We start from the raw sequence: 13,752 nt of genomic DNA, 5'->3' as shown, positions 1-13,752 counted from the left end.
GTCTATCCTAGCCATTTTTCTCGAGGCGGCTCAATCATTCCTTTTTCTTTTAATTTAAAGTAGCTGCTGTGAATTACTTTTCTATAAGTTGGTTCTTCCTTTCCCCCTTGAATATATATGCAAGCATGAGTAATGTTATATGTAGTCATAGAATGTGTAAGTGTTATACAGTCGTTTTGAAAAAGAGTGAACTTTACTATTAAAAAATTATTATTTTTTCATATAGATCTTATATTTATTTATTTATTTTTAAAATAATTATATGACATTTATGTACTTACGACTGTAACTATCTTTTCTCAATCAAATATAGTGTTAGGTCAAATATTTCCCTTAAGGGAGTCCGACCCAATCTAACTACATTAGGGCCCAAGCGCCGTTAGCCAATTTGGCATATGCCAAGATCACAATAGTCAAAACACAGTACGGAGTTCGAATCCGATCATCATTAATAAGGGTTTAATGACATAACCGACGACGTGGAAAATTAATAATCCTCTAGCACGATACTGGCTTCCCAGCACAATGCTCGCCCACACAAGTGAAATCAAGACTCTAATAGCCAACATTCCGGTTAAGACCAAAGATAGTCAGACCGAAGGATAAATCTTACCATAAGAAAACAATAGATCCATATAAATTGAGATCGAGATAAGTATCAAATGATAATTTTTTAATAAAAATAAGTAAATAGATAATATACTTTACTATCACTGACTTAGATATTGTAGTTATCCCTCTCCACACCAAGATACTGACTTAGATATCATCCATCCGGCCTGTACGACAAGTCTCATCTAAGTATTCAAATGTCTAATTGGATGTTTTTTATTTCATCTTTGCATTTTGAAATTAATAACTGATATAAATAGTAAAAAGTTAAGTAAACAGTGCAAAACTGTCATAAATAGTGCAATAAACAGTATAAAACTGACATAATCAGTGAAATAAACGGTACAAAACTGAGATAAACAGTACAAAATTATGTCAACAGTGCATTTTTCTTTTTTTTTCTCATCCCATTTCGAGATAATTCTTCCTCCTTGTTCACGTCTCTTCCCCTCTATCGGGACCCACAATTTTAATTTTTGGTGGGAATATAAAGTAATTTTGATTAAAAAATGTATTTTGAGATATAAATTTATTTACGATATATTTTTTAATTAATTATAAATATTACTTTTTATTAATATATTCATAACTATTACTCAATAATTATAAAAAGTAAAAATATCTCATTTTATTTCATCTCATTATCCAAACATACGTTTTTTTATAAATTATCTCATCTCATCTTAACTTAAAATTTTTAATAATATTTGAAATATTTCATTTCATCTCATTTTATCTTAATTGCAAAACAGGCCTAAAGATTACCTTCTAATCACGTTCACTGAACCAGATGGCTATGCTGGCTTTCAAGCATGCTGCCTAGTAAAAGATGATCTCTTGAGAGATTGAATAATGATTATTAAGGGATAAAGCTCGAAGCCAAAGCAGTTTTGTTTTGATTTTACCTCAAGTCAGTGAGAATAATTCTGTGGACCAAACACTCCTTTATTATAATTTGACCGCCACTTTATCTCACTCTCCAATAAAACTATAAGATCAACGTCACCCACTTTTAAAAAAGTTTTTGATGGACCAGAGAACCAGTGATATGGAGCCTAGCCCGGTTTGCTTTTTCTTGATTGAACCGTTTATGGGAAAGATGAGGTCATTTCACTTTTTTTGACCTTTTGCCAAGACACTAGGTCCACTCAAATTCTTGAAAGATAATCCCAGGTACTTTATATGATATGAGAAATTATATATACAGTCGTAGTACGTAATCACCGTCAATTATTTTAAAAAAAATAAATATATATAAGATTTATATAAAAAAATAATAATTTTTTAATAATAAATCATATTCTTTTTTAAAATAATTATATGGTACTTACACACTTCATGATTGTATATAATATTACTCCTTATCTCATCTTATTATTATAACTTTTTTAAATTTTCACATAAAATATAATAAACAATTCAACTTTTTCATATCTTAAAATAATAATATTCTAATAATATTTTATTCAACTTTTAATTTTTATTTCAACTCATCTTATCTTAATTCACTATCCAAACCACACGTATCTTTTTTGGTTACAGAAACTGTTTTATCTCATCATTTTCTTATAATTAAAACTTTTCTAAATTTTTATACAAAAAATAATAAATAATTCAACTTTTTCAAATATCAAAATAATAATAATATTAAAAAATAATATTTTAATAATAATTTATTTAATTTTTAATTTTGATCTAAAATCATCTCATCTCATCTCACTATCTAAACAGAATCTTTCCATATGACTAATATCAGTTTCGAATTTAATATGAATTTAATATATTTAGAAGGACCTTTTAAACAAATTTTCTTAAAAGAATAACTATATTATTATAATTACATTATATAATCGTTATAAATTTTGTCATTTTCAATTACATTTATTCATATGTCATAATCTTTAAAAAAATAAATATTTATAATTTTTTTTGAAACACCTAACATATCAGTTTCACAATGGCGAAACGTATTAATATTTTACTTTTTTATAAATTACAATAGATATTACAGTAAATAATATTCTGCAGCAAAGCTTCGTAAGAAATTTTTTAAAAGTAGAAATTATTTATTAATAATATTTACATCGTAAAATGTAGAGGCGTCATGTATTTTTTTTAAAATAAAAAAATATAATTTATATAAAAATATATTTTTCAATAATATATATTTTTTAATAATAAATATATATATTTTTTTAAATGTAGCATTACGCTATTACTCGAATTAAAAGTAGGAAGGAATGCAAAAGTTTGCCCAGATAGCTGATAAGGCCGGGGGAATTTTAAGGCTTGGTTTGGATAGTGAGAATATTTGAAAAGTGTTGAGAATGTTTATAAAAAATAATAAAAAGTAATAATAAAATATTAAAAAATAAGTAAAAAATAATAAATAGTAAAAAAATAAATAAATAATAATAATAAAATAAAAAATAATAATAAGAATATTTCTCACTTACCAAACACACCTTAAATTACCTTAAAAGGCAAAAAAGAGGTATTGGGGAGTGGGGGACCACTGAGACTGACCGTATCTGCTTTGGTGGGACCATATATAATTAGTATTAAATATTAATATGAGAATGAAGCGCCGCATCCTGCGGAAATCCGCCCAATAATAACAAATTTTAGGGAAAAAAAAAGGTCGTCTGTTCCTATCCCTAGTCCCAACAGAATGACCGAACTTAACAAAATGCTTTATTTATTTATTTATTTATTTTTTAACTATTAAATCTTTAAATAATGCTAATAGAATAATGTTATATATAATTATAAAGTGTATAAATTTTATGTAATTATTTTTTAAAAAAATAAAATTTATTATTAAAAAATTAATTTTTTCATATGAATTACATGTTTTATTCATTTTTTTCAAAATAATTACGTAACGATTACACAATTCACAATTATAAATACTTTTTTCATTTTGACCATTTGGCACTTATACATTTATTTTTTTTAGTTTTTTTATTTATTAATTAAGGAAATAATTATTAGTGTATTAATATTTTTATTAAATATTTAAATATATTTAAAAATATTTAAAAAAAAGTAAAAAAATAAAGAAAGATTGCACTAAAGGCACACCAACCAAGTGGGCAAATTGAGGGGCATAATATCACTTCCAATCACGGTCTTCTCAAATTATATATAGGGCTAAAATTATATATTTTTTTATCTCCTCAAATTACTGTTGGTTTTGCAGTATAATTATTAATCACTGATACAGGCTCTAGGCCTGTGCAGAAAACTCTAGAATCCGACCGACCGTCCGTGCGACTCGACCCGACCGAAAAACCGGTTGAAGTAAATTGAGGGTCGAACCCGCTAAAACCGACAAGTAGCTCGCTTTGAAGGTTGTCTCCAAGGCTCTGATTGAGAAGAACGATACGGACCGTGGCCCGTACAAGACGATTTGCTTCGAGCAGAAAGGCAAATCCTTTTGTTTGGTTTCCAAGCGAAAATGGGTTGGAAATTACCCATTCTTCCCACGCTAACATGATGTTCCAGCCCCAAGTCGTTTACGCTTTCATCGCTAACGCGCTAACATCATCGTTTTTCTTCTTTTTCTGGTCTCTAAGTTCTATGCAGCAGAATTGATGTTGGCGTTGGAATATTTGCACTATGGAGAGAGAAGCAAGGTTGGCTGAAGAGAAGAGTGGCTGCGACGGGAAGCCTCTGGAAGAAGGAAGTTGAAGGAGTGCCTCAAAATCGATTTCGATCTCTCCAACAGATTATATACAAACCTCACCCCAGCTCGACGATTTCGAATCCCAACTCAGTTCCCAAACCTCACCCAGTCAATAAAAGGCGGTTCTCACCGTTGCAGAGGAGTACGTTGCGCCTTGTGCTTCCAATCTCGGGTCGGGTCGACCCATATCGGGTTGTTTGGTTCTGGAGTCGGGTTGGATCGGACTAAAAAATGAATCGAATTAGTCGGGTTGCAGCTACGATTAATTTACAACTCTATGATAAAAATAATGTCTTTTTTAATTCAACCACATCACAGTCTAAAGAAAAGGTAAAAAAAAAATTAATAATTGTATTTTATCAGTTTTGAATAAAATTTGTGTGATAATAATAGTTTTATCAGTTTTGAATTTTTAGGTGTATAGACTATAGAGTATGGAATTGACCTTCTTATTTTGGCATATCAATTTTTTACATTGATTTGACTTGAAAATATTCCAGGGTAAAGATTTTACCCCTCTAATTACTTTTTTAATTAGAAAAATTATAAATATAAGATGGTGGGTATAACATATTTAATAAAGTGTATATATGGTATAATTTAATTTGAAAAAATAATTTTTAAAATTTGAATCTTATAAATTAAATCTTATCATTAAACTAACATATATGGTGTATTTTACACATCGACTTGACCGCTTGAAAATATAATAACTCTTTCACTTTTAAAAGGGAACAAAGTTATCCATTTTAATAAAAAGTTATTCTACTCAACAATCTTATACCACACGCATGCTGAGGAAATTTTCTTCAATAAATATACGTGCCTGCAAGAAATTAACCCGGTTTATATCTTCCTCCATTTAAGAGGAAATCTCCCAATAAAGCTAGATATTTGGGACTTCCTATTTCTTTGGTTTATAAAAGAAAAGTATAGCTATTCTAAAGCTTTTACACCACATATTATCCACATATCATAATTTAATTTGTAAGATTTAAATTTTAAAATTTATCTTTTAAATCAAATTATATCATAAAGATGATGTGTAGTGTAGATATCTTAAATTAGAGTTAGTGCACGTTTGAGATTATGGTGGGAAATATAGCTTATATCTTTAGAGCTTATAATTTATAACTTAAATAATAAGCTTTATACTTCAAAAGTTATTTATTGTTTGATAAACTTATATATAAATCACTTTTTAAGTTAATTACATTATTTTTTTAAAAAAATATACAGTTATCTGTAAGACCTTTTCAAAAAAGGCTTCAATTTGGTGCTTTTTAAAAAAGTAGACTTTAAGCTCTTTTAGATGATTAAAACATTTTTTATAAATTTACCAAACATATCATTTTTCTTTAAAAGAACTTTTAAATAGTTAAAAATCACATTTTAAACTTTCAAACTCAATCCCAAACATGTTCTTATTCATAAAAGAAAATAATTTTGCAAAAATCATAGAAAAAAACACAACATGATAGTAGAATAGAAAGCCAAAGTAGTATCTAAAGCAATTAGGACTAGCAATGACTTTTGCAATTCCCTCAATCCCTCATAAGGCATGACTATATTCTTATTCTCAAAGACCCTCTACACATCAATAAATATGATGTTCAATAACTTTTGATCTGATTTTACTAAAAATAGGAAGAACTTATGAAATAAGATTTCTTATGTAACTCGATCCACTTGCCTACATGGGTACATACCATGAAGGGTAAATACATGATGGAAAGATCCTTTTAGAACATGTAACACACCAATATCGTGTCATTAATGGACTTGATCATGAGGAATATTGTGAAAACTAGTGACCAAGTGACACTGGGTCTTTTTGCTATAGCATCAAGTACCATGGAAGAGAGTTTCAAGTGGCTGAAGACCCATGGATTCAACCTACATCAAAATAAATGTTGTTAAACAGTCAATACCAAGTATAGAATCTTATACAAAAATCTGAAAGGCTGGAATGAGTTCCAAACTAAGACCAACTTTTGATGAGATAGTTGAAAATAAATTGAGATCTTCTAAAGTTCTTGACTAAACTCTAGGGCTTGGAGTGAGAGAGAAATAAATATATGAAATAGATAATATAATATTTATTGAGCATTTAATATTGTCTGAAAAATCTATTCTATAAATACTGTGAGATCCATTTCATATATCTATATTTCTCCTACTCTAGCACTAGAGGGATTTTCACACTTGCATTAGTTTTTCACACTTTGTTTTTTAATTTGCTTCTAAAAAAAAATCAAATGGATTGAACGATCAAATAAAGTAAAATCTATGTACACTTTATATTTGATATATATGGAAATGTCTAGATGTACCAATGTGTGAAATTGAAGCCGACGAACGCAGCGAAAGGTGGTCGAAGTAGCTCAGCAAATGACGAAATAGATGGAGATCGAAAATCTCAAAATAAAATTATATTTAACATCTTTTTTTTTTCATATTCTGATCATTTTATGATGTGATATTAAATAATAAATTTATAAATAAAATATGATAAATAATATTCAATTATTTAATATCACATTAGATAATAAAAAAAATTACTCAATCTCAAATGGTTGGATGTAGATGATCAGCCAAGAAGACAATTCGCCACCGCTACAATCGTAACGCGACCGCCTACTCGCCTAATGTTTACCTAACAATCTTATAAAAAACCGTTACGTCTTTGCAAAGAGAAAAACAAATGAAGTTGCATTTTCCATGTCAGCTAACCATATGATATAAAACCATTTAAAATACAAAAAGTTCCGTAGTAGGGAGAGAGAGAGAGAGAGAGAGAGGGAAGAGAGAATGGATAGGGTGTTTTCAGTGGATGAAATTTCGGACCAATTCTGGTCGCCGCCACTCCGACCACCGCAGCCAAACTCTCCGACGGCCGTAACCAGACCATCGGACGAATCGTCCAGAATGAACAGGAGCCCATCCGAGTGGGCCTTCCAGCGTTTCCTCCAGCTGGAAGCTTCCCCCAAGACCGACACCTCTTCCGCCGACCACCACAAAAACGACACCGTTTTCGAGATCAAGGAAGATGACGACCGCAACGCACCCCTCGGCAATCATGTCCAGAATGCTATTAATGATCAGAATGAAGTTATTCAGACCATGACTACCACCAATATCAGTTCCACGACGTCGTTCGGCGACAGTTGCACGGCGTCGTTTAACGCTCCTCCTACCAATATCCCGGCCGATTCCGAGGAGTACCAGGCTTTCCTTAAAAGCAAGCTCGATCTTGCTTGCGCTGCTGTGGCTTTAACTCGGGTAAATCTACTTCTCTCACTTCATTTATGACGACGATTATTATTTTAATTTCTGGTTTTTTGTTGGTTGCCGAGAAAACTTGAGTATGATTATTATTATTATTATTATTATTATTATTATTATTCATATTATTATTATTATTTTTTGTTTTGTTGGGTCCTGGTTTTTATGTTTAGCTTGTGTTTGCATACTGGAAAACTGGAGAAAAGAAAATGAAGCTAAGATGTGAGTTTCCTTATGCTTCGTTGGTTGGTTTTTCGTTTTGGGAGGATAGAAAAGTCAGCTCTGACGTGCGTTTGTATGGGCTCAGTTGCGTGCTGGTTGGTTCCCCCCCCCCCCCCCCCCCCCCCCCCCCCCCCCCCCCCCCCCCCCCAAAAAAAAAAAAAAAAAAAAGGAAATATGGGGGAGCCAACGATTTTCTCAGCATCCGAACAAAGGATTAGACTTTTTTTTTTTTTTTTTCAAAATATTTTCAATAAATTGCGATGAATTGAATATGCTGATAATCTTGGGTGGGTTTGAATATTTTATTTATGTATGAAATAAAATGGAAAACAGAGATAGGAGAAGGGTCCAAAACTGAAAAAGTTACCCGCAAAAAAGATCCTCTCTACCGTAATTAAAAGCACAATAACATTCTGAATTGTCACCTCCTAGTTGGAGAACGAAAAATGCTACTTCACCGACAGTAGGGTCCGGATAAATTTTTTTTCTTGTTTTTTTTTTTTTTTTTATTACTTAGTTATTAAAGAAATATTTTTTAATGATGTTATGATTTTTTTTTTTAAATGTTTAAGAGTATTGAAAAAAGAGATAGTTTATATACAGTCTCCAAAATAGGGATTGCCTCATGCAAGTCTATATAATTATGCTTAAATTTTTTTTTAAAATTACAATAGTATTCTTTTTAAAATGATATGTTTTTCTTTTCATCTCCATTCATCAATGAGATTGCATATACAGTCCCCCACTCAGGATTGTAAATAAAATTTTTCATAAAAAAATGAATAAATAAAATAATAAATAAAAACTTTTTTGCTCTTATCAGGACCCGTCTCGTGCTATACCCTCGGTGGGGGCATTTGTGGTATTGAGAAAAGAAACTTTTTGCTTTTAAGCCGTTTGGATACAGAAACGGTTTCATCTCATCTCATTATTACAATTTTTTCAAATTTCTACATAAAATATAATAGCAATTCAATTTTTTCAAATTTCAAAATAATAATATTGAAAAATAATATTTTAACAATATTTTATTTAACTTTCAACTTTCATCTCATCTCATCTCATCTCATCTCATTATCCAAACGGAGGCTTAATGTTCCTACAAGCAAAAAGGGTTTGACGCCTCCTCTGTTTGAAAGCATAATTTTGTTCATGTTCCTCTATCTGTTTGTTTTTAATAGGAAGATATTTGATCAAAATGTTCTCCAAGTCAAAGAAAGAAAAAGAAAAAGAAAAAAACTATCGTTTGTAAAACCTTTGTGGGCATGTTAAAATATTAGGGAAAGAACTCCTGTCATAGACGATAACGTATTTGGAAGCAAATGAAGGGCTACAGCCCGTATAAGGTTTAATTATACAGAGAACCTTGAACAGTATAAAGACAGAGTCACAAAGTTTGAAGGGATTGCTCTGAGAATCATATGACCCTTAGGATTAATAAATATCAGAATGCCACATCAAGATCAAGAAAATCACTAACTGTTAAAATTCCATCTATCCTGGGTTTGAACCTCTTAACATATCTACCCAAAAACATTAATTGTGGCTGTGGTTTGGGACAAGGAATAGTTACAATTTCCTTTTCATATCTTTATCGCATATGATTTATATGCCTTTTATGTTGGACTTCTTGTAATAGATCTGAGCCCAGTATTTTTTGTCCGATAAATGCTCGTTGACTTAGTATGCTTTACGCATGTAAATAGGGATCTCTAGTAAAGCCTCAAGAGTCTGCTGCTTTAGCTGAAAACGGATTACAGGCTTCCAATACTTCACAATTGGGATCCCAAGCCTCTTCCAAAGGTTTGCATGACTTAATTTTTTGTGCTTGTACTTATGCAAGATGATTTTCTTAAAAGTTTCAATGAGACAATCCCTTCTTGACAAGGACTGTTCCCCAATAACCAATCATCATCTAGTTGCTCAATGCTAACTATGACTGATTACTGAACCATGCTCCTAATGGAATTCCCCAGGCATTTCTCTGCAAGTGCCAACTTTCCAGAAGTTGTCCAAACTGAAGAACAGATATGCATTAGATTCACCATGCAGAGCATCAGTTTAGTGAGCTATCCAAAACCAAGTGGAAATTCTTTTGTTCGTTCTTAAATCTAGTTGTAGATTACTTTTGTTGTCCTCATTACAGTTATTTTATGTATTATACATACATCCATACTATTGCAGCTGATGGGTTTAAGAATTGGTTCACGCATTGTTTAGTGACCAATTTAATTAATTGATTGGGGGTCGAAGCTACTAATTGTTATGAATTATTGACCATGTATGGAAAAATGAAAACACGAATATTGCATTGAAGACAATGGGAGAGTAGAGTGGAGAGACAACTAGGATCGGTGTTTATTTACATTTGATTTGAGACAATCATAAAGCCCATGTTAGTTCATGATCTTTTCATTTGCATAGATTCCTTCTTTCTCTTTCTCATAGTCCTTCCCTGGCTCAGCTTTGGAACTGAGTGTTGATGATCAGTAATACATACTCTTATTTTGAGTATCTTATTCTTAATATTTTATCTTAAAATATTTCCTATATAGGAGCTGGGTCTGATTCATCCAGGTCACGAGATAAGGACTCTAATGGACCACTAGGAATTCCTTCCTTACCTGCCGTGCAAAAGAAACCTGGGATCCCAGCAAAGCCAACAACAAGTGGATCATCACGAGAACAGTCAGATGATGAAGAAGTTGAAGGAGAAAATGAACTGTCTGAGAATATGGATCCTGCCGATGCAAAAAGAGTTAGGAGGTAATCATGGTCTCTTCTTTTCTATTGACAATATTATAGGGTATAATACTGGCAATGTCCAGAGCGACTTGTTAATTTACTGTGGGCTTGGGATAATTAATGTTAGCTTGTGTACAATCTGACGATGACACAAATTCATCTTCCGAAAAAGCAGTTTCCTGCAATATGGGCTATTATTCCAGTGCCATATGGAGAAGCCATACCTGTGTGTGCAGTACTGCTAAATTGTTTTTGGATCTTCGTTTTATAGTTATCATTAAGGGACATCAAAACTTTTCTTTTTCATTTTTGTTTTTAAGGTTTTTGGCAATTAATACTAATGGAATGTGGGATTTGCTTGTCTAATTGAATAGTTGATTGAAACCTGAATTTCATGCCTGAAACTCAGATCATAGGTCCTGCCAAATTGATCTAACAATTGGAATGTTTTTCTTAATTCATGTAAAATTGGTATTTTCCTTCCAAATTCATACCTATTTGAAAGGTGTAGAATGCATCACTTTGTATTTACATTTCATTAGTTACTCTCGGTCACATATATATGATGCACACAAAACTCAAAATTTAGACACTTGTTTGCCTCTTTGTGTATTCATTGAGGGATCGATTTCATGGTTCTATGCCCATCTCGAACTCATTTTCACCATTTATTTGTATGGAATGTTTCAGGATGCTTTCCAATAGAGAGTCAGCTAGACGCTCAAGAAGAAGAAAGCAGGCCCATTTGACTGAGCTTGAGACGCAGGTTTGGCCTTTTTTTAGATCCATTACTTTTTGTTTTCTATTTTTACTTTATTTTATTCCCAGTCTTGTAGAGATTTCCTAACCTATTGTCCTTAGTAGGTTTCTCAACTAAAGGTGGAAAATTCTTCCCTGTTGAAGCGTCTTACTGAAATCAGCCAGAATTACAATGAAGCAGCGGTCGACAATAGAGTTCTAAAGGCAGATGTTGAAACATTGAGAGCAAAGGTAAGTAATTCATTCTGATTGCTCTTAAAGCTCAAGTATTTTGTCTGATTGGCATGCATCAAAACCTACAATGCACTCTCCATGGCGAGCCTGTGCCTTGGAACTAGGGATGAACCTAATTAAAGAACAGACTTAAGGAGAAGAAGAAACTTTCTATTTTTCATGATATTATGCATGGATCAGATATATCACGGCGAATTATATATTAATTATTGGTATGTATTTAACGTTGTATCCAGGTTAAGATGGCAGAGGAGATGGTCAAAAGAATTACTGGATTAAACCCAATGTTCAATTCCATGTCTAATATATCGTCAGTAGGAATGCCATCATATAGTGGGAGCCCTTCTGACACATCAACAGATGCTGCCGTGCCTGTTCAAGACAACTCAAATCATCACTACTATCAACCCAGTACCAACAATAACATATCCACTCATGGTCTGGGAGTCAACAATGGCTTGGCAGACATTTCTTCTGTTGAAAATGTGCAGAAAAATTCTGCAGTGGCCGCAGTAGCTGGAAACAAGATGGAAAGAACAGCTTCCATGCAGCGAGTGGCCAGCTTGGAGCATCTTCAGAAACGAATCCGGGGGGGTGCAAGTCCTTGTGGACCCCAGTCCAATGGGGAACATTAGTAGTAAATAGAACAACCCAGATCTCATAAAGCCTCTTCCGAAAGATGATTCCAAGAATGATCAGGTTGAAGTACTTTATGTAAGAAAGCCTATTCTTTATGTTAACTACGCTATTAATTGAATTTCCATTTAAAAAAAAAATTTAATTGAATTTCCATTTAAAAAAAAGAAATTAATTGAATTTCTCTTTATTGACTTCACTAATCAATTTGGCACTGTATGTAACAGCCTAGTTGTCCACCATCATTTTTGACAAAATAGGACTCTAAGATGATTGCCTTTTGATTCCTTTAAGAGCTTAGAATCTATTGCTGTTTAGTTTTAATCAAAACAAGCATCAGGTACAAATTACTTAGGTTGTCAGGTCCATGCTAGTGGAGAGAGGTGGGGGAATATGCTATGGCGAACGTTGACAAGAGTGGTACATGACTGTTACTCTAAGGTCGGCAATTGTGCCTCAGCACCTGCAACTTCAGCTGCTGTGGCTTCATTCTACCAATAAAGATATAACCAGAGTAGCTTGACATTTTTTCGATGGAGAGGAATTCTGGAGATTGTGCAAAAGCGGCACCTTTTTTACTTGGTTAAGGGTCCATTTGGATAGTGAGATGAGATGAAATGAGTTGAAATAGTTTGTGAATAATAGTAAGATTATTAGATGAGATGAGATGAGGTACATCTGTATCCAAATGGGCCTTAAATCTCGGGTCTGTATAACGAGCTCACACACACAGTAGGTAAATCATTGGCTTTTCATCTATGGGATGTGGCCCTATAAATTATTTGCATCCAATGATTTGAAGCTTAAACTTGGAGAAACATACCCTCAAGATAAAAAAAAACATTGCCACTTTAGGCTTGAGCCAACACCCAAGGTTTATAAGAGGATCTTGACATTATAACAAGGCCATGGTAACTTAGGATCATGGGAATGTTATGACGCAAACATGGCCTAAACCATAAACAACAAAGTTAGTACTTTTTCGAAGATGCTAAGTTGTTACGTTCTTAGAGCTTATCTCTCAAGCAGCCCCATAAATGATGTGATGTCAAGGACTAGAACTAAATTAATGATATGCCATTAGAACTAAAAGGGCTGCAATTAGCCATTAAGATGGTACATTGTTCTCCAGACTCGTACATGTCAATAACTTTAAGGTCAAGTTTATATTTTCCCATAGACTACAGCTCATGCTCAATAGGCATTTATCCCTCGAAATTTTATATCAGCATGACTTAGGTTTCTTGAACTACAAACCATTTCTCTTTTTAAACTTCGATTCAGTACAACTTAGTTTCACACACCATTAAGTCACGTCAATTTTAAGAATGAAAAATATTAAGCTCACGGTAAATGTCCGTGTGGACGGGCACTCATGATTACAGTGATATTACTGTTCAGCTACAGTGAACAGTAATTTCATTGTAGTAGTGAGTGTTTGTGTGCACAGATACACCCTTGCTCACACCAACACTCTTTAGGAATAAGTAGCAATTTAGTAGTTTGTAAAATCCAATTTACCTGGTTAAAATTTTAAGGGATATGTGACAGAGAATTAACCATGAATTCAT

General features: G+C 32.5%; 1 protein-coding gene and 1 long non-coding RNA gene across 2 annotated transcripts; both read left to right on the top strand.

Moving 5' to 3' along the window:
• The first annotated feature begins 7,037 nt into the window (after positions 1 to 7,037).
• On the top strand, positions 7,038 to 12,335 carry LOC121263488 (light-inducible protein CPRF2-like). The gene is made up of 6 exons (XM_041166400.1): positions 7,038 to 7,582; positions 9,514 to 9,610; positions 10,363 to 10,573; positions 11,243 to 11,318; positions 11,417 to 11,542; positions 11,782 to 12,335. The coding sequence occupies exons 1-6, from the start codon at positions 7,112 to 7,114 to the stop codon at positions 12,178 to 12,180; spliced, it is 1,380 nt and encodes a 459-aa protein (XP_041022334.1). The 5' UTR covers positions 7,038 to 7,111; the 3' UTR covers positions 12,181 to 12,335.
• A 75-nt stretch (positions 12,336 to 12,410) lies between these two features.
• Positions 12,411 to 13,012, top strand: LOC121263489. Its single transcript, XR_005940272.1, has 2 exons — positions 12,411 to 12,736; positions 12,902 to 13,012. It is a non-coding gene; the product is annotated as an uncharacterized LOC121263489 (long non-coding RNA).
• The last annotated feature ends 740 nt before the right edge of the window (positions 13,013 to 13,752 follow it).

The sequence above is a fragment of the Juglans microcarpa x Juglans regia genome, chromosome 4S (genome assembly GCF_004785595.1).
Source record: "Juglans microcarpa x Juglans regia isolate MS1-56 chromosome 4S, Jm3101_v1.0, whole genome shotgun sequence".
In the NCBI taxonomy this organism is placed as follows: domain Eukaryota; kingdom Viridiplantae; phylum Streptophyta; class Magnoliopsida; order Fagales; family Juglandaceae; genus Juglans; species Juglans microcarpa x Juglans regia.
This window is presented reverse-complemented; position numbering and strand designations above follow the sequence as displayed.